Below are 25,364 nucleotides of genomic sequence, written 5' to 3'. Positions count from 1 at the left end.
ACTGGGTCAGTTTCATGGTGATATCTATTCATTATTTTTTTTAGTGTCTTCAAAGTGTGTGGAATTTTACAAAATGTTATTTTATCCTATAAGGCTGTTTTTCACAAAATGAATGTTTTCTGAGCAAGAAATCTCCACTTCAGTAGTTCTGACATACAGCAAACTTCTAGCTCCAGTTCCGATCCTATCTATATGCTGTAGGTTTTTACAGAGGGGTTTGTTCATACATCATTCATAGCCTGGTTGACACAACTTTCTGTTCCTAAAAACTTTTTTTTTCTATGGCTATTCACCGTGTTTTCTGATTTAGATTGTTAGTCATGGACATATTCAAAAATCCCTCCGTAAAAACCGTATATGTCAACAAAATGAAACAAGAATTTTGAACCTGCCTTTTTTCAGTGTTGAGATTTCTTTCATAGAAATGAAAGAAAATAAGCACATATTTAATAAAATAATGCCTCATTTTCATATTCTTTTTCATATTCCAACATACATTTTCAGAGAACTAGTGAGCTCATTAGTTAGTAGATTTGTGACGACCCTCTCTGAGCAGGAACCTAGTGGGAGGATTCAGCTCATCGATGACAGTCATCTCACCTGGCCTGGCTGAGGGACCGTATGTGGCAGTCATACCTTTTGATTTATACTAACAAAAACCTCTTTTTTGTTATTTTAGCCCCTACCACTGGGAAGATACGAAGGTTTAGCAGGGATCAGGGCCCAGTTATTAGTCCCATTTATACAGCAACTAAGAAAAGAGGAAATAGATGAGGAGAGGAAAGGTGGGAAGAATTCAAAACGTGAATGAAAGAGATATTTTCATTCATTCTTGCAAAGTGGATTGGAAATCTATCACAGAGTTAAATGTATTGATGACTGTGGAACACGTTTTCCACAGCTGTTTAATATTTTACTTTTTTTATATTTTTGTTTTTTCTTCCACTGTAACATGCCCATTTTTTTTATTTCTGGTTTATAATGATAGTCTTCTTGGTGATGTGAATACACCTCACAAATAATTTTACTAGTACTCTGGTGATCAGCGATCAGATGAGGATACTTTGATGATGATGCCTTATAACTGGTGTTTACACAACCCCTCTGTGTGGTTAAATCTGAAGTGCAGAGTTGCAACTACCTTTTTTATTTGTTTACTTGACTTCTCCAAAATGTGGCACGGTTGTTTGATTGACAAACAGTCTTGCAACGTCTTAGAAAAAGAGGAACAAGGACTAAGGGGACAAAAGCTTGAATTTTCAGAATGTTAGAGCCTTAATGACGTGTAATAGTCATCAAAATTCAGTGAAGGAATGAAACTACATTTAATGAAGTACTGTGCTTAAGTCTCAGTTTGAGGTACCTTTTACTCGATTACATTTATTTGGCAGATTGAGATTATTATGAAGGAAAAAATATCATCTAATAAATGTTGGTGTTCTATTATGGATATAAAGTGATTTGAAAAAAGAGGAAAGAACTGAGGAGTCATCCTACAAACCCCCATCCACCAGCCACGCAACCCTAAATAGGATAAGCGGTTAAAGATGATGGATGGATGAACATTCATGTTCTCTGATAGCAAAGGGGAAGCTGGTAACACACACATGCTGAAGTGTACAAAAACAAACCTTTGTAGTGTAATCGTACCCAGATAGGGTGCACAAAATAAAAGAACGCACTTTACAGTCTATTACAAATAACAAAATGGTGAATTAAACTCCTCTTTTCACAAATATTAATACCTGAATAGAGTCATTAATTGATATTTCACAGGGTTGTATTTGTTATTTTTGTCCTCACTACATCTTTTCAGAATTAAAATGTGACTTGTCCCCACCGGTCAGTGTGTGATATTGGACATACTGTCTCTCCAGCATGCTGCTACGTTTGATCACCTGTGTGTGTTTATCAAGCGGCTTCACCGGGCCCAGTTTACAAAGGCTGACAGTAAATGGGAACACCACTAATGACCTGCAAGTTCTGCTTCTACATGTAGGGGGTCGGCAACCTTTTTGGATATAAAGTCCCATTTTAATCATCAGTCGAACATGACAGAACATCAAAGCAGATCTGTATTTTTATTCCACCCATATAGGCAACATGCATAGAAACATATTAAAAAAACAAAACATTCACCAATAATCAGGACACTGTTATTTTATATGAGAGCAGTAGAAAAAAGGCTAAGATATGTGAATACATTTTTATTAATCATTATTAGTAAAAGTATCAAGCTCACAAGCAGTTAGTTATGTTTGAGTACAATAGTGATGATGGACACTTATTTTATTCATTAGTACAGCACAAGCTAATTTCATTACATTTTCAATTAAAGCCAAATCATTAAGCAATAGATGCATTTATGGTGCTGCTTGTAGAAGAAAAAATAAGAAGTTGCTTCACTTTGCCTTATTTCATCTTGATTTCCTATAAAAAGGGTATTTGTTAAAACTCTGGAATGAATATGTGCAAATGTACACCCACACACACACAAACATGGGCATGAACAAACCAAAATATGCTGGAAGTCTTTAAAGGGAACCAAAATATGCTGGAAGTCTTTAAAGGGACAGTTCATACAAATACATATTTTTCCTATTTACTGTAGTTCTGTTGATCAACTAGATTGTTTACCTAGTTTTTGAGATATTGGCTAAATACATTTGAAAAACTCAACAGATAATCCATAGACCTTAAGGTATTTTTCTCTCTTAACCAGGTCATTATTTCTGGAAAGAGGCCTTACAGTTGAGTTTTTCAAACTTATGTTTTGGGCAGTTTAAACAACATAGGTTGATAGCTACACTGTTACATTCGAGAAAAAGCAGACAGGGCTTTGCTTACAACCTCTTACTTACTACAGGAAGCAATTTTATAATGTCCTAATTCACAAATTTACATACACTGTATATCACAGGTTGCTGTCTGACTAACAACAAATAAAAACTGTATCTGTCAATAACTTAGAATGGCAAAATGCAACATTTACGACAAAAAATGAATAATTGATAAATAAAAGCTGCTAAAAACATAAAAACAGGGAATCTTCCACCTGAAGAAAAAGTATACAGCTGGGTTCATCTGAAAATCATACTTACGTTACATCGCATACATCGCATAGAAACGATAACGTGCAAATAGCAAACTTTCATCTCTAGAGGAAATGGTTTCTTTGCACAGGTTTCAAGTCAGGCCTGGAAGCAGTCAAATCTGACATGGATTCAAAGAGACAGAAAACTCTGTAAAATATGCTTGGTTTCCTTATGCTACTGCTACAATGCATATAAACATATATAGGTTTTGTTCTTCCCGGTTCTGTGTTTGGTCAAACTTATGTCGATCATGTTTGTTGTGTCGTATCTTTCATGCGACAGTGCTGTTGAAGTGATGAGAAAGGATGCTCCGCGGACACTGTTCTTGCTGGTATAATGAAGTTTATTACAAACAAGCAACACATGTCATGACGGACGTCTAGAGCGCCCGGAGGTCTCGAGTCGAATCTGTGAGTTCCCTGACCTTCATCATCAATGGTGATGGACAGGTCTCGGTGCGGGCAACCCTTCCCCGGGAGGAAGAGTAGCTCGGTTTTGTCCAGGTTCAGCTTCAGGTGGTGTGTCGCCATCCACTTCGAGATGTCACCTCATTATATAGGATACCTTCGAGCTCTTACACCTCATTATATAGGATACATGTTAATCACATTTGGGGGGGAAAGTCAAGATAAAGTATGTGGCCCCGTCATTATACACACTTAATCACATTTGGCCCCTGGTATCCTGTCCATCTGCTTCCTGCACCCTATGTAAGACAAAAACACTTAGGTCCTTCGCTGTATTGTGCAAGACCTGAAAATATACCACAGTTGTTTCAAAAAGATACGTATTGCAGCGATATAGGCGATTCACCCGGAGGATGTCAATGGGACTCATCTCGGTGGCCCTGCCGATGGATACATTTTCGTCAGGGATGGGAATGATGGTAGGCCTCCTGTTCTTAGAGAAGGCGAACCTATGGTGCAAAATACACAAAGGTTAAAACTGTACACCTGGATTGTTTTAATGACCAATGAGAGCTGTTGTATGGAAAAGGCTGCAGGCTTAAAGCTGCATGAAGAAGCTGAAAGTTGATAACATGTAGTCTGATACAATACCACATTATGAAGCTGTTTACGGCTGATATGTTAGCAAACAATTGTCTATTAAGCAGACTCAGAGAAATGTTATCATTCATTTGGAGTCACGTTTGTGTCTTACTGATGAATATGGTATATGTGGCCAAAAAAAAAACATTTTAAAGGACAAGTTCACATTTTTTCAAGTCATAAAAAAGGAAAGTTTGACATATGTGAGATGCTACCTTGAATAGTGCATGACAGAGTTGTAGTCGTAGGGAGTGCCAACGTTCCTTGTTTGGATCTTCCTGAAATTGGACTCCATTCCTGCAGAGAATCACAAAGCTCAATCAAATGTTTCAATACTACACACCTGTTACAATGATATGATAAAGTCAAGTCATATTATGAACTTTTTTTTGCACTTAAGGGGGACATATTATGCCCATTTTTCAGGTTCATAATTGAATTTTGGGTTTCCGCTCAAACATGTTTACATGTTGTAATGTGGTCAGCATTTCCCGTCTTCCGCATCATAATCAATAAAGAAGGAGGAATCTCACTTCCAACATTATGGGACCTTAAACCTTTGTCACTTGAGAACTTAACATTAATTAAGGACAGTTGTGTTATTTGTTAGGCCCCATTTTGGTTGTTTCTATCATTTGCAAAAACAATTATAAAGTTCTATTTATTTTCGTCATAATGGTAGCCTGTGCCCCACCAGGCATAACGTTCTCCAGCAAGATGCGAACATTCTGGTCCCTGTCGGACCGGGTCTGTTCGTGGTTGAAGCCCAGGGCGTGCAGCAGCTCGTGTTGGATGATCTGCCGGAAAACACAACCACGGCGACTCAAGGACACTGTCTGGCCTCGACCCCGTCGCCCAACAAACGAGAAACACCTGAAAGAGAGCAGTAAATAAAACCTCCAAAAAGTTAAACATTTTCCAGCAGCGTTGGGAATAAGTTACATTGCTTCACTTGAAATAGGGGTCTATAAGATTGTATTCATGCATGCATATGTGGTATGTATTTTGTGGGCTGTACCCCGAAAGCGACCTAATGTCCACAAAGTCCCGCTGTCTGTTGAAGGGGGTGAAACGGATGCAGGTGGACTCAGCGAATGACTGCAGACCTGCGATGATGGTCCTTCTCTCTCTTTGGCCTTGACAATAAAACAACAAAAATAAAACATTTAGTGTAATTTTAGTGGGTTTTATTGCTTAATTATTCTACATCACTCTGCCATCATAGTAAAATGGGATTTTTAGCACTTTTACTATGCAGGTAGTTGTCAGTATTTAGATAACAGCAACACTTGTTTTTTTCCCTTTCTCCTTGTGTAGGCGTTGTGTATGGTTTCTAAACTTGTGTTATTGTTGCTGAATTGTTAAGTATGTTGTGCTGCATTCTGTGAATGAAAGGTGCTGTATAAAAAGAGTTTATTCATTCATTCAAGTAAACTAGCCTACTACTTAACTAGTGCTATATTACTACTAGTAGCCTACCACTAACAGGCTACTGCTAGGCCTACTAGTAGACATACTACTATAACTGCAACTGCTATTACTGTTAATGCCACTTCTACTATTGCTTCTAGACTACTTTTACTTCTAATACTAATACTACTACTACTACTACTACTATTCTGGTACTGCTACTAAGACTACAATAACAATACTACTACCAATGCTGTTGCTTATACTACTATTAATACATCTGATTCTAGTAGGGCTAGTAGACTGCTACTACGAACGCTACAACTGTTATTACTATACTAGTGTGATTGCTACTAGGCTATAGGCTACATACTACTACTATAGTGATACTACTACCACTAAATCTACAACTGCTATTGCTCCTGTAAACCTATTGCTACTTCTGTGATACCCTTACTTCTACGACTTATACTACTACTACCACTACAACTATTTTTAGCTACCACTACTAATTTAGGCTAAATGCCTCTACTACTATACTGCTACAACTAATGTGACTAGATTAACAACTGCTATTGCTTCAGCTACTGCTACTACTGTAACCTTTACTTCTCCTACTAGGCTTACAACTAACATTACAACTACTGCTACTAACATTACTGGGCTACTGCTTCTACTAGCCTACTGGTATTGCAACTACTAAAAATGCATGTGTGATATTGGTAAATTATGTAACCAACCGCCAATCGACGCCAATCTCCCTTTCCCAACTTCCTACCCCTATACCTCTGTCAATCTGGCACAGACCACACCCATCTCCCTAAAGTGGGCTTCGTTTTTATCTGAACTACACACCTATCAAGTTTCATGACTGCAACATGACATTTAAACACCTGACTGTCCTGAAGTATTGAACCTGAAGTATTCAAAACCACTTTGGTTATAGTTGCTGAGGTCGTCCCAGGACCAGCTTTTGCCATGGTGACTCACACACACACACACTCACAAGGTGAAAACTGTACAAGGGTTGGCTGGTAAAAAACAGCCCTCAGTACTTACTGAAGCAACTGGCAATGCGGAAGGGTACGTAGACGTTTCCATTTATGGCTTTAGGCCACAGGCAGCCTCGTGCTGTGCAGGGATCAGCGTTCTGTAGACCTGTTGGCACTGCTATGTCACCAAACATCACCAGAGGCTCGTCAAGGTTCTTTCCTGCAAAATGATGTTAGGATGACACAGAAAATGTTGTCATCTTATTATCCTGTTGAGTTTAATTTTGTTGATTAAACTGCTGTGTTGAATCTAGGTCTGATCACTGCAGCTCATGAAATATTTACAAAATGTTTAATCGATTGATTCGTGTAGTAGGACACACACTTTCTTTTGTTTTTCTTAACTTATGTATTTCAATGAGAAGTGTCTCTCATTGTGGCACAATTTTTTCTATCAATTAGGACAACATTACTGAACAGATGTTAGATTTATGCAACAAAACTCTTATTTAGGTTTAAGAATCTGTCAAAAACACGTTACTTAACAACACCGTTATGGCAGTCTCAAACACCGGTCTTCTGGTTTTAAGTCCTGTGTTTGTTTTAACCAATCCACCATAATTTGTCTTTCTCAAAAATCAATACTACCTCACTAGTTGTGACCGTTGCATATTAGCGTGGATGCATTTAATTTGTGTGTCCACCACAACAGTGATCATAACTGACTTTTCATTGGCATTGCATTCGTGCTGAGTGACACAAAAATAATGGCAGAATCTTGTCCGTGTACACAAATCACTAGATTTTATTTTCAGATGTTGTCTATGTACTGTCTGCAACTCCAGCATTATGTATAATTTCTAATGATTGAATGAATTTGATCTATCTTTAAGATGAGATAATAATTGCTGTACATTTGCTTAAATGAAGAAAGCAAAAGGCAGTTATCGTGATGAACATACCAACATTAACATTGGCCTTCTCTAACAGCGTGGAGACACTGAACTCGTCATCCTCAATGGTGTTGCCTGTGGAAAAGAAACAATTTGCATCAGTTACTTGATGTACCAGTGTATATATTTACTGAATTTTACCGTCTGAGGAGCCATCTTACCAGAGTACTCCTCACTCTTTTCAAAAGGACCCTATGATAAGACAAAGTTGGTTAATTCCAGTTCAATGGATTGAAGATGTGAACATTTGCTAATATTTCTTGTTAATATAATTTTCAAGACAGAGGAAGCAAAATTTGAGCAGTCCTGCACTTGATTAGAAAGTAATTCAATCCACAAACTACAAAGTATTAAATGAAAAAGATAAAATCACATTTAGCTTTTAGCAATTTACCAAATTGTCTTTGTTAAGAAACAGTTTCAAATTACCCATTAATAAACAAAAATAAAATAAAAGTCCCCTCCACTGTACATGGTAAATTATTGAAGAAAAACAGAATTTTGGACTTTAACATTTCAGAATGTTTCATATATTATTTCAAATTGATTCATTAAAAATAGTGTTTATTTATATAATTATTGAGACATGATTTGTCTGCTGATGCTTACCTGTATAGTGAAACTGTGGACCAAGCAGAGGAGGACACTGAGCGCAGCAGCCTGGAGGATCATGGCTGGTTATAGGAGCAGCTACAGCAGACCAAGAGGAAAAAGCCTGCAGAAACAAAAGTGTTCCGAACTTATATAGGAGGGAAGGACAACCAACTTCCATCTAATATTGCATACTGCTCACCAAAGAATTCAGCATAACCAGAAGTAGCAGTTATTACTCAAAATGGAGGGGTTTTTTTTGTAAGATGTGGGCTTGGTTTGCTCCTGTTTGTCCCCTGGCATTAACAGATTACATATTTCAGCAGTCAATGATGACTGACCAAAACATTTATCTTGTTTATGACTTCAACATGAAAAAACATTTTAAGTGAGACACCATGGAAAACCTTTATTTTTCATGCATTGATCCATTTTCAGATTTTGGGCTATTTTGCTATCCACAATAGTCTTCTCTCAGACTAGATTTTATCCTAAATTCATCAAAAGTAAGCATTAGATAATGCCTCATCTGCATATTTTAAACATTACTTCTACACACTTTAAGAAACATTGGAATTCCCAAAAAGATTGTAGGTGATCAACTGGGTCAGTTTCATGGTGATATCTATTCATTATTTTTTTTAGTGTCTTCAAAGTGTGTGGAATTTTACAAAATGTTATTTTATCCTATAAGGCTGTTTTTCACAAAATGACTGTTTTCTGAGCCAGAACTCTCCACTTCAGTAGCTCTGACATACAGCAAACTTCTAGCTCCAGTTCCGATCCTATCTATATGCTGTAGGTTTTTACAGAGGGGTTTGTTCATACATCATTCATAGCCTGGTTGACACAACTTCCTGTTCCTAAAAACATTTTTTTTTCTATGGCTATTCACCGTGTTTTCTGATTTAGATTGTTAGTCATGGACATATCCAAAAATTCCTCTGTAAAAACCGTATATGTCAACAAAATGAAACAAGAATTTTGAACCTGCCTTTTTTCAGTATTGAGATTTCTTTTATAGAAATGAAAGAAAATAAGCACATATTTAATAAAATAATGTCTCATTTGCATATTTCAACATACATTTTCAGGGAACTAGTGAGCTCATTAGTTAGTAGATTTGTGACGATCCTCTCTAAGCAGAAACCTAATGGGAGGATTCAGGTCATCACTGACAGTCAGCTCACCTGGCCTGGCTGAGGGACCGTATGTGGCAGTCAGCCAGTGTCTCTCTCCCTCTGGCCTCCACTCTGTTTCACTTTGTTACATTCATTACACTTATTTACCTTTTGATTTTTACTAACAAAACCCTCTTTTTTGTTATTTTAGCCCCTACCACTGGGAAGATACGAAGGTTTAGCAGGGATCAGGGCCCAGTCCAAGGTGGTCCCAACATATATTTATATATTTATACAGCATCTAAGAAAAGAGGAAATACATGAGGAGAGGAAAGGTGGGCAAAATTCAAAAAATGTGAATGCTTGACTTCTCCAAAATGTGGGCATGGTTGCAATGTGATTAACAAACAGTCTTGCAACGTCTTAGAAAAAGAGGAACAAGGACTAAGGGGACAAAAGCTTGAATTTAAGAATGTTAGAGCCTTAATGACTGCAGAAGTGTAATAGTCATCAAAATTCAGTGAAGGAATGTAACTACATTTCCTGAAGTACTGTGCTTAAATCTCAGTTTGAGGTACCTTTTACTCGATTACATTTATTCGGCAGATTGAGATTATTATGAAGGAAAAATATATCATCTAATATATGCTGGTGTTCTATTATGGATATAAAGTGATTAGAATTAGCCCCACCTTTACCAGCTGCAACATTAAAGTGAATATGTTATTCTGTAAAGGGCCATTCTGCTTTGCGAGAACTTTTATTGTTTGTACATTTTGATGCCAATATTTACAGTACTTATAACTATAAAATATATTTTTACACTGTAGTATTGCTAATTACGACAGCAAGACGTTTCCAAAGAAAGAGCTGGTGTGGCTTTGTCTTGTGACATGTCTGAGCTGGTGAGGAAAAGCTCTCGATGTTCACATACTGATTTTGTGTCTCAGCATCAGCAGTGTGAGCCAAGTGTTTAACTGAACTTCTTTTATTGATGTATGGAAAAAGTCAGAGGTTTGCAGCATCACATTCATAAACAGGACACGAAATCAGAGCAGAAAGGATTTCATAAACCAGAAGATGGATTTAAGAAGTGTGTGAGATTCAGAAAACACAAACAAATTTTCTTGTGTGCTTTTTAGAAACATGTGCAGAATGTTTGTCGAAAAGAAAGAAATCTACAGCTGTATTTATTTCTTCTTCAATCTAGATAAAATGTCCAATACTACAGATCATATTGCATGTGAAAGTGAAACACACACCATCTCAACAACTATATGACAAATGATTATATACCAATGAGCAAACTAATTGCAACAGAATGTTATTATTATTAACTACTTCCCCTATCCTGCTACATCTTAACAGTCCCGACATGCACAATGAGGCACACTGTTTGTATTTTTCCTTGATTGATCTGCTGATCAGCTGATATTCCACAACATCCAGGCAGAACAACACCCTATAAAACCAACAAACTTAAAAATCTTATGTTAATTTATACACTTTTATTGATAATGTGTGAAATAAACTAAAACATTTGATGGTAATGAATTATCAAGCAGATACAGAAATGCTGTTCATGTTGGGGAACAGGGCCTAATTGCAGTCTTATTCTTGTTTTTTCTCCTGTTAATAAATATTGCTAATTTGGTATTCAGATATCTATTGTGAAGATTTAGTCCATACAGAGTCCAGATGGGTCCAACAGACACAGTGCAGCAAGCAAAGCTGATTCTGGCAGGGACATTCTGGGAATGTAACAACATATATAATGCAGCTCCATTGAAACCATGCCAAATGAATAAATACATTTCCAATTGCAGTTAGTTAGTTATAACAATTCTTTTCATACATTATATTTATCCAAAACAGAACTGCCAATGAAGGATAGTTGCATATTAACTGGTAACCTAGAACTTTCTGCAGCATGAAGTGAATTCACCTCTCTGACTTCAGATACCTATTTCTATGTAGGATACTCCTGGGACTAATGTACTGACATCTTTTTTGATTATCTTAAATAATAAAACTAAACTATGTTTGAAGTATCCAATCAGAAAATATTAGCCTATAATTTTACACTTTACAATAATCCCTGCAATATTTCCAGACTCTGTCAAAGTGTGGAAAACTCTCATATCAGACATACCATTGAATGCTGACAACTCATTTTTCTACAAGTGTCCAATTCCCACCCATATAGAGTAGTGTACAGTAGTCATGGACATCTTTCAGATACATGTGTCCAAACCATATGTGACTGATAAGCCTGGGGATTTAGCTGATTCTACGGCTTTCTTAGAACCAAGATAATCCATATTTCGGCTCACAGACGCAGTCGAATGTATATAAAAACCCAGAGTGAAACCTTAGCTGCACAAGTCCACACAAGACAATCCAAGGTGAGTTTGGCTGCAAATGCCTGCAGCACAGCGGAGAAGTGTGTACTTTCTTTCATTGTGTGAGGTTGATCAGTGTGTTTTTTAATTTATTGTTGGTTCAAACACTGTATCTTTCCTCTGGGTGGAGGCCGTAGCTGATTCCTGTCTGTGTCCTGCAGGTCTGCTAAAGATGGCTCGCATGTCTATGTTCAGGTTCTCAGCTGTGGCTCTACTGCTGCTGTCCGCCTGCTGTTGGGCCGACAATGAGGTAGGATCACAATGAGAGAGGAACCAGCGACGATGGCAGCGCAGTGTGATGTCTGGTTATTCATCAACACTTCTACATGTTAAAAAAAAACATTCAAACATGAACGGCCTCCTGTCTCTCATATGAAAGGTTCAGGCTAATGATGCTGAATGTGGTTCTCATGATCTCTTTGTACTTCCAACCGTTATAATGTGAACAGCTCACTTTAAGAAACAGTGTTACGTTAACTTTTAGCTGTCATTTACAGTCATTTGGTTCTATTTTTAATGTGTTTGTCTTTCCTCCTCTCATCTGACGCTGAACCTGCAGGCAGGTATGTGATCTATTCTGATGATCAGAGCTGTTGCACAGACATGTTCAGTGTTATTACTGGTGTATTTCTATACAAAGTGAAACTGAATTGTTGTTGTTGTTGTCCCTGTGCAGAGGACATTGCAGAGGTGGACTCTGGGGATCTTTCTGTTTCTGAGCTGCTGGAGAGAGCCAACAGTAATCTGAGTGAGTGAGCTGCTGCGTTCACTGTGTTCCTCCAGACAGCTGTTGATAGTTTTACACTCTTCTTCTAGTAGCAGCAGTTCAACGGCTGTCTGAGTTGCTGCTGTGATGTGTTTCAGTCCGCTCCGCCAATGACCCAATCCTGATCGACGGAGACATCGCCATCGAGAGCGAGGCCGAGAGAAACGCCGACCCCTGCACCAGCCGAGGCTGCAAGTGGGGCAAGTTCACTGACGGGAAGGTCTACATTCCTTATTACATCACCAACCACTTCTGTAAGTGTCACACAGAGGCCTGGGAGGCCCACACACACACACAATCTGTCCATTTACAGTAGGCTTTCACTGCTAATGCAGCAACTTTGACCAAAAGGTTTTTGAAAAGCTGTCAGATATTTGGGCCAGTATGGTCCTCTGTATTTCATGGTAAACAGATGAATGGTGTGTGGTTTGGTCCTGCCAGCTTCTCGTGAGAAGTCCATCATCACCCGTGGACTGGACTCCTTCTCCTCCTTCTCCTGCATCCGCTTCAGGCCCAGCAGAAGCAGCGACCGCGACTGGCTGAGCATCGAGTCCCAGAACGGGTAAGAAAAGAACAGCTGTGGGGCCGTTTACAGATTTAGAGGTTCCTCAGACTTTGGTGTCTTTAACTCATCTCTGATCCCGTCCAGTTGCTACTCCATGGTCGGCCGTCGTGGTGGGAAGCAGGTGGTGTCTCTGGCCCGTCGTGGATGCCTTTACCACGGCACCGTCCAGCACGAGCTGCTCCACGCTCTGGGCTTCAACCACGAGCAGACCCGCTCCGACAGGGACAACCACATCAGAGTCGTGCTGCAGAACGTTGAGTCTGGTAATGCAGCTGTTTGTTTTTCAGTTATATGAGAGAGGAGAGCCAGTAAACTGCAGACAAGAACATTCAGATAAGAGACACTGATCTGTTTCCTCTGAAAAAAACATGCAGACCTAATGTTGAATATTTCTGCTCATAAAGGGATCTTACAGCTCTTTCACATCTTTTAGCAACTTTAAATACTCTGTAGTCCTCTTCTAAACATAAAACATGTTTGTTCAAACTTGTTCAAGTTTAGGAAACAGATAATTCCTATAATCTTACATTTAGTCTCCTGCTTTTGACTGGAAGTTCAGAAGCCATCAGTGTGCTGCATGAGAGCTGGGGAGGCTCTGTGGAACCAGATCAATGACACTATCCTCACAAGGGGACAAAGGTCTTCTTGTGCTCCTCAAAGACAGTGTGATAATACTGACATCCGTGCCCATGTATTTATTTCATTTATTTTACTTAAGAAATGTCAATGTAAAGAAAATATTACTTCATATGGGAAGAAATGAAATGTGTCTTCTCATCTTGTTAAGTACAGCGGGTCTCTGGTGTCCACTAGTGGACAAAAAGAGCCTGAACACCACATTTGAGACAATCACTGATCCTCCATGAAACAGAAGCTCATGTGGGACTGCAGTTTTGTTACTGTAAAACCAGTCAAAATGAATTTAAATCAAACAACTGGAACTTTTATGTTAACTTTAATATCACTCTTCTTCTTCTTGTGTTTTTATCCAGGAATGGAACACAACTTCAGGAAGATCGCCACCCTCAACCAGGGCACTCCCTACGATTACGGCTCCGTCATGCAGTACCACAAGTGAGAAGAGGCCCTGCTTTGGGTCTTCATACGTGTGTGTGTGTGTTTGTGTGCGTGTGTGTGTGTGGTTCGCTCTAACTGTTCTGTGTCCTCTTGCAGGTTTGCCTTCTCCAAGAACAACCAGCCCACCATGGTCCCCATCCCCAACTCCAACGTTTCCTTCGGCAACGCCAAGGAGATGAGCCGCAACGACATCGCCAGGCTCAACACTCTCTACGGCTGCTGTGAGTGTCCACATAAGCTCACTGTGAATATCCATATTACACACGCTGCCTCTCTGCAGTCTGTATCCAACACTCAGTCTTTGATCTGATCCACCTTTGTGCTGTCACCGTTACAGGAGAAGCCTGCTCAGATGTTCTGATGGACGCAGCAGAGGGAAGACTGTCTCCTGGAGCTCTCTGGACCGACCTGAACTCATCAGAACAACAGTTTATGATCTATGACTATAAAGATACTTTGACCGGAATACGGCTCTCTCTTTGCATTTTTTATTTCATCATATCCTTGTTTGTTTTCTCAAACTCTGACTGAGAATATTAACTTAATCATTCATCTATTCATTCAGAACTGTCCTGGTATGATGCCGGGTGTGAGGAGAACATTAAAATGTCTCAAAGTTGTAGACTAAATATACAAAGGAATTTAGAAGAACTTGAATTTAGATATCAAGACTGGATTACCAACTAGCTGCACATCAAACCCCCTTTTGAAATCATTGGCGATCAATAAAACTCACATCTCAGAAGGAGATTATAATGATGATAAAACTCAAATCTCATAAATGTATTAACTTACTGAAGGGAACTCTGTTATGGTCCCAAGCCTCACAAAGAAAAGTTAATTATATTATGGAAAGAAAATTATAACAAATGCAGAAAGTTCTTTCTGACGGTAAATGCCGTCCCTTACAGGAAGAATATTTGGTCCACTTAGTTTGTACTTGTACCCACAGATGTCTCTAATTGTCTTCACTACTTTCTTTAATCCAATAGAAATGAAGGAAGGGATGTCTTGTTTTTGGAGTGTGATGCTGGAAATTCAATTATCAGATGATTCAAACTATCTTCTGTAAAGCTACAAATTCACAAAATCAAGAGTAATTAACGTCAAGCCATATAGCAAAGTCTTTGTCTCATATAGTGTTTACTTGTTTAATTACAATTTTAAAACTCAGTAAATTATTAGAATTAATTTAATTTACTTATTACTTTGCATGTCTTTGCATTAATTAATTTCAAATTTTTAGTTGGCATTGTTAATGAGGTGTATCTCTGCACGTTTATGTACTGTTATCATTGTGATACAGCAGTTTGAGTTCTTTCAATCAGGTTTAGTTAAGTTACCATGGAAACACTGCGCGGCATCCTTCAGTTCCAGCCAAGATATTCTATTCAAAGTGTCCAAAGTACTGAAGGGAAATGTGGAGGAGGACCGGTTAGCAGAACAAGGTACAGAGAGATGCTAACGTTTACAACAAATACCATTAAGACAATCAGAGGTCAAGGCAATAGTTTGGAGTGAAGCAGTAGAAGTGAGGGGAGAGCAGCAGAGCACAGAAATAAGAGGAAGGTTTCTGTACAATTTAAATAATAAAGACAACTCCACTTTAAGAAACTACAGAGGTGACATGGAAGTTATTTCAAAATTCACTTTACAGCCATTTGACTGTACTGTTTTGAGAAAATGAAAGGGAAAGTCACCTCAACATACATTCTAACATATTGACAATATGCTTCATTTTTTATGTTCATATAGTCTGCAGACCTCCTAAGGATTTTTCATGACAGGTCACATATGTGTGTGTGCTTATATCCCAGGGTGTTTTGTCTCTTGTCCCCCCCTACGTCTCTCTCTTTCAGTGTGTGTTTCCGTGTTTGTGGCTCCTTCCTAAATTTACCTCACCTGTCTCCGTTCACTCATCTTCAGATCATTGTCTCAGCTACCGTGATACGGTGGTTGATGCTCCAGGCATCTGTAGTTGTTGGTGTTTTCTCTGAATCATTTCTTGTTGTGTTTTGCAACCTGACATTCTGTTCTGCTCTAAAACTACTAAGTGATCTAATTGGTTAAAAGGTGTTTTAAGATAAGATAAGATAAGGTAAGATAATCCTTTATTAGTCCTGCAGCGGGGAAATTTACAGGATTACAGCAGCATAGAGGATAGTGCAAACAAGAGACATAATAATAAAAATAAAAAAAGATCAAAATAAGTATTTTAATAAGCAAATGAGCAATAAAAAAAACAGTAAAGAACAGTAAAGAATCCACAGTAACTGAAATATTATATATACAGACAGAAACTATTATAACTATTGTATTGCACAGTGTATTAGTGTCAGTGTGTTAGTGTCATGTGGTCTACTTTTAAAGGTGCATTCTGGGTGCAAGTAACTAAAAGAATTGAGAATGCTATTTGAAAGGCAAGTGGCCAAGTAAAAGAAAAGGCCGTTTTTAATGAGCACGCAGTACACACAGAGCAACACCAGATGGCGGTACCGTCATAAAAAGGATGATATCTCCTCCTCTGGCGCAAGACGAAAGAGAAGGGACTTCCTCGTAGCTCCACTGTCTCTCCAAAAATGGCGGACACGTGCGGCCAAGTCTTGCTGGGATCGGGTCTCACCGTCCTCTCCCACCCTCTGATGTACATCAAAGTCCTGATCCAGGTAAGAGGAGAAGCTCTCGTCCAGATGTCTCCGGTTTAGCGGCTGCTCGGGTCCCGGTTTGCAGGCATTTGTACCCTAAATACTGCACGAGTCAACCGGCCAGTAGCTTGGGGGAAGAGCCTGTGAGTGCACCGCAAATACAGCCTGTTCCCAGGACGTGAGCCTGCAGCACCGGAGCCCTCCCGTTAACACCGGCGACTCTTACGTCGGCCGTGCAGCTCGCGACAGTGGCAACATTGTAGCGTTTCAAACAAACGCTACAATGTTGCTCCGTCTCTTGTCCCCGTGACCTTTACAGCAGCAGGCGGAAGTGAGCTGTGACAGCCAATGCTTAAAGTTTATACTGTGTGGGACACGCTGCTTTTATTAAATGTCTGTGTAGGTCATGCACCAGAACCCTTACCTGGTCCTGTGACACATTACCAGGTACATGAGTTACACACACACACACACACACACACACACACACACACACACACACACACACACACACACACACACACACACAGAGCTAAGGTCAGCTCCAACACTGCTCTCTGACGTCACAGCTTCTATGTTGCTGCTTATTAGAACAAATCAAAGCCATGCATGGTTTACATCCCTGTAAGCGTTGCACACAGTGGCTTTGTGGACCTGTTTTAACAGTGAGTGAAAGGTCAGGGACGAGTATAATAACATGCTGGTTATGTGTACACTTTTGTCACATTGGATTAGATTAGATTAGATTAGATTAGATTAAACATTATTGTCATTGCACAGAGTACAAGTACTAGGACAACGAAATGCAGTTTTAGCATCCAACCAGAAGTGCAAAAAAAAAGCAGTAAAGGTGCAGTGCAATGTGCTAGATAAGTAACAGTATAAATAACAGATACATAATAATAATAAAAAAAGAAAAATAACAGTATGAGTAGTTTAACAATATAGACAGTATGAACAGTGGATATGAAATGCAAGATATATATATATATATATACAGTGTATATATACAGTACCAGTCAAAAGTTTGGACACACCTTCTCATTCAATGGTTTTTCTTTATTTTTATTTTTTATTTTTTCTACATTGTAGATTAATATTGAAGACATCCAAACTATAAAGGAACACATATGGAATTATGTGGTAAACAAACAAATGCTCAACAAACCAGAATATGTTTTATATTTTAGATGCTTCAAAGTAGTTGAATGAGAAGATGTGTCCAACCTTTTGACTGGTACTGTATATATATAGTATAAACAGTAAGTATGTATAGTCACTGGACATATAGAGCAAGCTGTCTTGAATAACACACAAATGTAACATGAATGACTACATGTCGAGTACAGTGTCCGGGCTCTACTTTCATTTACTGAGCGGCGTCCTTTGGCCCAGTGAAAAAGCTTGTGAGCTCGCATTATCTGTTGCTAACGAGCTAAAGTCAACGTTAATCAGTAAGCCAACTTCGTATGAAGTTAAAAGTACACTCAAAGTTGTTTTAAATAAATAGCACACAGAGTAGCTTTTGTATCGAGGGAAGACTTCATTTATTCAACTGACGAAGTGTACAAAATATTGGGACAAAAAAAAGTTGAGCAAATGTTTCAAAGACACTTGGAAGTTTGGAAGAGTCCCAGATTGTGGATCTCCGCCATATGATGAAAGTGCATAGAGCTAAAGTGCATACTGCTTATCACTTTTTATTATTAATGTGTATGCTTTTAGGTAGGACATGAGCCGCTCGCTCCCAGCCTGGGCAGGAACCTGTTTGGCAGACAAGTCTACCAGCTGCCCGGACTGTTTGCTTATGGTGAGTTTGACTCTCCACATTAAAAAGCCCTGATCAGAAATGGAATCTGTGACATGTATTACAGCTCTCTAAAGTGGGCCTGACGAGATGGGCTTTTAATGTCTCTCTATGGGTGTTTTATCTTGTGCTGTCGTAGCAGGTACTTTTAATGTGACAGCTCTCTGTCCTAAACTGTGTTGGAAGTCTTTTTGACGTGGTATGAGACCAGATTGACAGATGACAGACGTTTTTTTTTCTGCTTGTCAGTGCGAATTTTAGGCCACTAAAAGTTTACATGAGGTAACATGTCTTTGTACTTAAAACAGTAATGACAAAGGCAGCCAAAGTCTCTTGAGCTTACCTTTATGCAAACAAAGTTAAATTATCATTCAGTGTTTTTCACAAATGCATTGCGTGTAAGCAGGTTGCTTTATTTATTAACATGTTACTGTCCCCAATGTCATGTCCCTTTCGATTTTTGCCGATGGTGTGATCCCAACGCAAGATAGTCTCTATTTGTTTTTAATTTTGGCTATGGTCACTTTAAAGATTGGTCTATTTGTGTTTCTCAACAGCTGGGAAACTCAGAAAAATCTGAGTTTATTTGTATTTGACTGCTGCCTGGTGTCTCACTTTACAACCTTTGAGAAAGAAAAACAACTCATGTTGAGATCATTGGTCAAAGTTCTGTTTAAGTAATACATTGATTCTTTCTAACAATCTGAGATCTTAAATATTGTTTTAAAAAATACATTATAATGGTTTCTTAAGGCATCTACTATATACAAACCTCATACTGTTTACAGGCCTTTTCTAACTTGTTCTGATTTCTATTTTCCGACTGTTCTAGCAAAACACATCATCAAGATAGATGGAAAGGTGGGTCTCTTCAAAGGGCTCGGTCCAAGGCTCTGTGCCGGCTCCATCGGCACCATTGTGCACAGCACTGTTGTGCAGGTAGGCCTGATCAAGTGCACAATGAAAAGTATGTAAACATACCTACAGCTTGTTCTTCAGATGAAAGATTGTAATGATATACTTGTATGGAGGACAGGATAAATGTAACTCACCAAGTCTTAATTCACAATGGCAGTTTTATCATGTTAACCTCTAGTTTCTTACAGAAATGTCAAGAAAAAGGCACACTTCAGGTAAGGCTTTTTTCTGATTTATTGTTTGAACATTTATATTGTTCAAAGATGGATGAAGCTGAGGTTTGACTCTGGTGTCCAGGTACTGGGAGGTCAGCAGAAGGCTGTGGAGGGGACCCTACAGCACGTTGTTAACGAGGTAACGCACTCACACAGTTACAAAGAGTGGCTGCAACACACCAAACAAGCAATTCTGACTAAAAGTTGACTTAAATAAAAACAACTTTTCAGTGTCGTTTTGTGTTGTCGTCTACTTTAACTAGACTAAAACTCAGAAGGATGGAAATATTCGACAAACTAATAAACATTTTCTTCAAAGACTAAATCAGAAATAGCTGCCAAAGTTAACACTGCACAGTTGTTGGCGGTAACACTTCATAAAGTAAGTGCCATTTTCCATCAAATGCAGTGAAGAAGAAGACTGCAAGCTGGCAAACGTGGATGTAAACAAATGCATCATTCAAAATCTTTTGCAAATGTTTTTATGAGGAAGAAAATGCTTGAGGTGTTTGTTAGAAAAAACCTAAAATAAGCAACTTTGATTGTCAGTGAGGGGCGTTGAATTCTAATGAAGCTCTGGGGCTTTTGTTCTATATGTGTGGGGGAAAAAAATATTTGGAAGATTTTTCATACATCCCCGCATTTCTCAATTATTCTCCAAGCTTGTTACCCTATTAATGTGACAATCTCAAAGTTTAGCTGCCAAGCCTTCTAAAGTGTCAAACGGAGCGCTTCACAGGCGTGAAACAGCTTCTGAGGATCAAACTAGGCTTATGTGTTGAATAATCATCTGTTAATATGTTTGATGGTATGTTTCATACAAACGTCACAGTTGATGGTTTCCGTCTCTTCCACAGACAACCAAAGAGATGATAGCCCGATCCTGCGCCACCATTGTCACACATCCCTTTCATGGTACGACACGGCTCCTCAGACGGCTTTAACATGCACTATGCATGCGACACTACCAGAGGCTGTATTAAAGCTCTGAAATGGTTCACTTGTGTTGCACTTGAATGTTTTGGTTGGATCTGAAATCTGTGTGTGGGGAGAAACTAGTCTGCATGTCAAGTCTGTTTTCCCTCGACTTGTTTTTCAGTGATAACTTTGCGATGTATGGTCCAGTTTATTGGGAGAGAAACAAAATACAGGTAAAGTTTTCATGTTTTAGACACAAACTTCATTGAGAAGAGCTGTAAAAAAATAGCTTAAAACTTACAAATGTATTTACATTTCTTCTGTTGTCAGCGGGGTGTTTGACTCCATAGTCACAGTCTACAGAGAAGAAGGCTTACTGGGCTTCTTTGCGTAAGTTTGACTCTCTTTGTCTTTCTTTTTCCCTTTACTACGCAAGGTTTGTGGTGCATTGACTTGATGGTCAACTTTGAGTCAATTTAAAGGCAAAATGGACCATGAGATTGTTTATCCTTGAACCAGAAATATGTCAAATAAAAAATAAACTACCAAACCTACCGACTAACATGAAGGAAAAAAACGGACAAGCCCCAGATTTATGTTCGGTCCAGCTTGGGGGAACTAGAGACTTAGTAAAACAACAGTGACTCGCTCCTTCCTGCAACTAAATTTACTAAAAAACACACAGAGCAGAACCATCCTCGGAACGGCACAAAACCACATAACACTCACACTCAGCATAAATACACACACATTTTCCACCAGATTTTCCTATGTTTACCTAATGGGGCAAATGCATGCCTTTTCCCTCCTTTCCACTAGGGGCATTGCTGCTATATTATGTGTTTGACTCAATGCTATAAAATCTGTGTTGTTGCTAATCATTGACATGCCCCAGACTTTAAAAAAGAAAAGAAAAAGGATCCCAACAGCCCTCAGTATATAGAGAACAGTTAATTTCCCCCCATTACAGTAGCGCTGCGTAAACACACGGGCATTTAAAGGGTAAACATTTGGAAAACAAATCAATATCTTTTTTGACACAGACATTTTTTTTTTTGACAACAGAGAAACTTTTTTATAGTTAGACCCAAGGGTAAAAAGTGCCTCCCCTGCTGAGTATGATGGCTTTTCAGCCCCAAAATTTGCCAAATTGGGGGACGGAAAGTACAAATACACAAGATCATATATTCTGTGTTATTTACATTACAGTTTAGACACCGCCGGAGAAAAAGGAAAGCGCTTCAGTGTCAAACTGATTTCTAACCTTGACTTGTAATGTTATTAAATCTTTTACAGTAGTATGATGTTAAATCCAGTATTCTGATTATTCTCCCTCATACTCCTGACGTTTTAATCAGAAATGTTGTGTTTTCTTGTTCAGTGGTTTGATTCCTCGCCTTCTCGGCGACGTCCTGTCTCTGTGGATTTGTAACCTGCTGGCTCACGTCATCAATACATACGCCATCGATGACTCGGTAAAGCACTTTTTCTTTCACACTGTTTAGTCCAGTTAAGGGTTCTGTGTTGTATATGGGGGTTCGGTTTAAGGACCCATTCGCCCTGAAATGCCCCTGTTATGTGCTTAAACTTAAGTCCGGTCTGCCGCTAATATTCTTTTTCTAAGCTGGAACATTGTATCCCCGTGACAGAACCTTTTTTGTCTCTTAACAAATCTCCAGGAATTTCCTTTATCAAATATTGGATATTCATTAAAAATATAGGCATATTGTTAACATAACAGCATTTTTAAACTACTGGCATGGCCCATAATCAACACAAGCACAAAGTAAATTTGGTATGTGAGAAATAAATAAAATGGGCATAGTTTGAATTTTGATAACAATTCTACACATTTTTCTGCTTTAAAAAAAAGTCTGTAGCCCTCAACAGCAAATAGTTACCAAGTAAATAAGACTTCAGTCCTATTGTTTTATATTTAAGATAATAATCAGGGTAGCTACATCAGGCATGTGATTGGCAAAGGTCTAAAAAGCAGGAAAGCATACGGAGCGTTGCCATTCCACTTACGCCAACACAAAATGCCACCACGCCCTGATCATATACAGTTCTCATTATGTTCTATTGCTGTTTGTTTAAATAATGCAAGAAGCAGGTAATCTACCTCTAGCAACAGACAGAGGGCTCAATAATAAGCTTTTCATGTATATCACCATAGATAACGGCCAAAAAGCTTAGACAAAACTTTCTACAGTTTAATAATAATTGTATTACTTACACATATCACAACCTGATCCTGAACACTTATTTCCTGTCACTGTTTGCCCTGTAAAAAAAAAAAATATATATTTATTCACAAATAAAAAAAAACTGACAAACAGTTCACTAATTAGTTTTAAAAAAAATGTGCTTACTAAAGATAATGGAAGCCTAGACCCTGGGTCCAGACCCCGTCCGTACCTGCCAACCTGAACTAGCCGATGCTGAGCCCTGATCCAACAGTAAGGGCTGCTGACTGGCATTGAACATTGTATCGGTACAATAAAGCAACCTCTTTCACATTCATTGAAATACAAATTCACTATATATAAGGTTATAGAAACCCTGACCTTCATTACACAGGGGGGAAATGCAAAAAAAACAAAACTGATTTTGGACCAGCCCAGGAGTTTTTAAAGCATAATCTAAATCTAAGCTTCTTCCGAGCTGAGTTCCGTTTATTTGACCACTCAAGCCCTGGTTGGGTGTCACATAGCCAGAACTAGCTTTAACACTGCCCCTCCATGCTGAGGGTTTGTGTTCAGTTCAGGCTCACATACAGGATTAACGCTGTTTTATCTGTTCTTCCATACAGATGAGTCACACGGGAGAGATCAAGAACTGCTCTCAGGCTGTAACTGGGGTAAGTCTAACAAACATGGGCTGTCCACATCGTCATATGTCCTCAATGTTTTAGCTCGCAGTTCCATCACGATCCCCCCCTCTGCTCTCTTCTTCCAGTTCTTCGCCAGTATGCTTACATACCCTTTCGTTTTGGTGTCAAACCTCATGGCTGTCAATAACTGCGGGTAAGTCGGGAGCTTAATTGCTGTTGGAATTCCTTAAACCTGTTGGATCAAGCAGATTTACAGTTCCTTTGTCCTCACAGGCTCGCTGGAGGCCTGCCTCCCTATGCATCGGTATATCCCACCTGGGTGGACTGCTGGAGGCATCTAAGCAGAGAGGTAAACACATGGCATACCAAACACCTGTGGCATACCAAACACCTGTGTAGGCACACACCACTGAATAGATAAAGATGTACGTTAAGCATTACAGTGGTGGGTTGCAGAGGTTTTTACTAATGTCAGTTAGGTCTTCAGTAACCATCCAGTGGCATTTTATACCAGAAGATAAAAACGAAGGTCACTCAGTGGGGTTATATGCATAGACTGTATACAAGAAGCAGTACAGGAGGTTGCTGCCTGGTTATATGGGGCAAAAGCAAAATGTATTTTGGACACCTAAAAATAAAGGCACACCTAAAGAGTGCAGAGATTCCCCAATAACGACATAAAGTAGATCTGCCTTTATAGCCAAATCCTCTGCTCAGAGGGTAAGGAGCTCCCAGACCTTGTCTCCACAATCGGCTGCCATTCTCAGTTGCTGTAGGTTAGCGAACCACTGCTAGCGATTTTGTCCCGTTTCTACCTGGTTGCCATTTCAAAACCCAAAGTCCAGCTGCAGCCTTGACTAATAACGCTCATAATCAGTAATTTGTTCTTGAGCTGATGATGCAAGATGATATAACCAAAATGATTCCAACAAATGATCATGTATTTGATCTTCCCAATTGTACACATGTTATTACAGGCTGTGATCTTCTCATGTGCTTTGAGCATTAAGCAATTATATTTACCTCATCAGTTCACGGTACAATTCTGTTTTGGTCAAATGTATACTGTAACACCAGCCACTTCTAAAACACTTGTCTTCTCCTCCTTCCAGGGCAACATGAGCAGAGGCAACAGTTTATTTTTCAGGAAGCTTCCAGCAGGAAAGATGTATGCCGTTGACCAGAAGAGATTTTTTTAAAAGCCTCAAGGGGACTGAGCTGAACATAGTTGTGATAATAAAACAAAGCAGAAATCAACATTGCCTGATCTGGGGGTTGGACAGTCGGCACTTAATCTTTTTTTTTTTTTGTATGCACTTGTTTACTATATATATTTTTTTTTTTTCAACCTGCCATCGTGTGAAATAAAAACACATTAATTTCCAGCAGGTTATGTTTTATTAACAGAAATTAACTGACTGAAACTGCAGGGCTGTATGATAATAGGATGGAGCATTAATCATTTTAAAACCCACATGTACTAAATCTGACAGGAGGATGACTCATGATGTCAAACCCGTCTGCATAATGGTATGACTGACCAATGTGAAAGCTCCCCCCCCAATGTGTTAAATTTGTTTTAATATATAGAGTATCGACAATGGCTCCCTTTCATCCAACGTGATGGGATTGGTTTGTTTAAAAACAGCACTTCAGTCTGCATGTGGTAATGTCTAATAATTCACATGTTAGTGATCAAGTGGGACCTCTTGTCGTGTGGTATTGTCTCACTGTGTTAATTATAAAGCTCACTGCTTGACGGGCATGTAATGCTAGTAAAAATGAGGGAGAGGACTCCGAGGGGATGGTTGTTCAGGAGCATGTTTGGATGTACGGAGGCCTGGAGGCTAGCCGGAGCTCACCAATGTCTTTTGGCGCTCTGAACAGCCAAGTGCTTGTATCATCTCTTCTGACTGACCCAAATAATTAAAAAAAATGCTTTTTTTGACCTTGTCTTTTCTTGTAAAGATGTTTGGTGTAGAAGAAAAAAAGGATATAAATAATGAA

General features: G+C 38.9%; 3 protein-coding genes across 3 annotated transcripts; 2 read left to right on the top strand and 1 right to left on the bottom strand.

The window, feature by feature from the left end:
* Positions 1 to 3,207: 3,207 nt before the first annotated feature.
* LOC129106324 (hatching enzyme 1.2-like) lies at positions 3,208 to 8,198 on the bottom strand. Its single transcript, XM_054617713.1, has 9 exons — positions 8,109 to 8,198; positions 7,661 to 7,691; positions 7,509 to 7,574; positions 6,614 to 6,766; positions 5,163 to 5,280; positions 4,839 to 5,017; positions 4,360 to 4,441; positions 3,861 to 4,011; positions 3,208 to 3,213 (listed from the first exon to the last, which is right to left on the bottom strand). Exons 1-9 carry the CDS (start codon positions 8,169 to 8,171, stop codon positions 3,208 to 3,210), a joined length of 849 nt encoding a protein of 282 aa, XP_054473688.1. The 5' UTR covers positions 8,172 to 8,198.
* Positions 8,199 to 11,778: 3,580 nt separating this feature from the next.
* LOC129099692 (hatching enzyme 1.2-like) lies at positions 11,779 to 14,479 on the top strand. Its single transcript, XM_054609036.1, has 8 exons — positions 11,779 to 11,864; positions 12,287 to 12,361; positions 12,478 to 12,633; positions 12,821 to 12,941; positions 13,029 to 13,207; positions 13,937 to 14,018; positions 14,118 to 14,242; positions 14,359 to 14,479. Coding segments are annotated over exons 1-8 (819 nt in total). The 5' UTR covers positions 11,779 to 11,785; the 3' UTR covers positions 14,361 to 14,479.
* A 2,060-nt stretch (positions 14,480 to 16,539) lies between these two features.
* Positions 16,540 to 25,299, top strand: mtch2 (mitochondrial carrier homolog 2). Its single transcript, XM_054615450.1, has 13 exons — positions 16,540 to 16,687; positions 18,392 to 18,476; positions 19,306 to 19,412; positions 19,580 to 19,606; positions 19,689 to 19,745; positions 20,464 to 20,521; positions 20,706 to 20,757; positions 20,855 to 20,914; positions 21,906 to 21,999; positions 23,337 to 23,384; positions 23,483 to 23,550; positions 23,631 to 23,706; positions 24,470 to 25,299. The coding sequence occupies exons 1-13, from the start codon at positions 16,601 to 16,603 to the stop codon at positions 24,554 to 24,556; spliced, it is 906 nt and encodes a 301-aa protein (XP_054471425.1). The 5' UTR covers positions 16,540 to 16,600; the 3' UTR covers positions 24,557 to 25,299.
* The last annotated feature ends 65 nt before the right edge of the window (positions 25,300 to 25,364 follow it).

This window comes from Anoplopoma fimbria, chromosome 2, assembly GCF_027596085.1.
Source record: "Anoplopoma fimbria isolate UVic2021 breed Golden Eagle Sablefish chromosome 2, Afim_UVic_2022, whole genome shotgun sequence".
Classification (NCBI taxonomy): Eukaryota; Metazoa; Chordata; class Actinopteri; order Perciformes; family Anoplopomatidae; genus Anoplopoma; species Anoplopoma fimbria.
This window is presented reverse-complemented; position numbering and strand designations above follow the sequence as displayed.

What these genes read in the sequence shown, in the direction of transcription:
- LOC129106324 (XM_054617713.1), bottom strand. Translation starts at nt 8,171, where the DNA reads ATGATCCTCCAGGCTGCTGCGCTCAGTGTCCTCCTCTGCTTGGTCCAC. An exon ending in TCCACAGTTTCACTATACAG is followed by an intron (nt 7,692 to 8,108) that starts GTAAGCATCAGC and finishes GTCTTATCATAG; the next exon opens with GGTCCTTTTGAAAAGAGTGA. An exon ending in AAAGAGTGAGGAGTACTCTG is followed by an intron (nt 7,575 to 7,660) that starts GTAAGATGGCTC and finishes TCTTTTCCACAG; the next exon opens with GCAACACCATTGAGGATGAC.
- LOC129099692 (XM_054609036.1), top strand. Translation starts at nt 11,786, where the DNA reads ATGGCTCGCATGTCTATGTTCAGGTTCTCAGCTGTGGCTCTACTGCTG. An exon ending in AGCATCGAGTCCCAGAACGG is followed by an intron (nt 12,942 to 13,028) that starts GTAAGAAAAGAA and finishes GATCCCGTCCAG; the next exon opens with TTGCTACTCCATGGTCGGCC. An exon ending in GCTGCAGAACGTTGAGTCTG is followed by an intron (nt 13,208 to 13,936) that starts GTAATGCAGCTG and finishes GTTTTTATCCAG; the next exon opens with GAATGGAACACAACTTCAGG.
- mtch2 (XM_054615450.1), top strand. Translation starts at nt 16,601, where the DNA reads ATGGCGGACACGTGCGGCCAAGTCTTGCTGGGATCGGGTCTCACCGTC. An exon ending in TGTCACACATCCCTTTCATG is followed by an intron (nt 20,522 to 20,705) that starts GTACGACACGGC and finishes CTTGTTTTTCAG; the next exon opens with TGATAACTTTGCGATGTATG. An exon ending in GGGAGAGAAACAAAATACAG is followed by an intron (nt 20,758 to 20,854) that starts GTAAAGTTTTCA and finishes TTCTGTTGTCAG; the next exon opens with CGGGGTGTTTGACTCCATAG.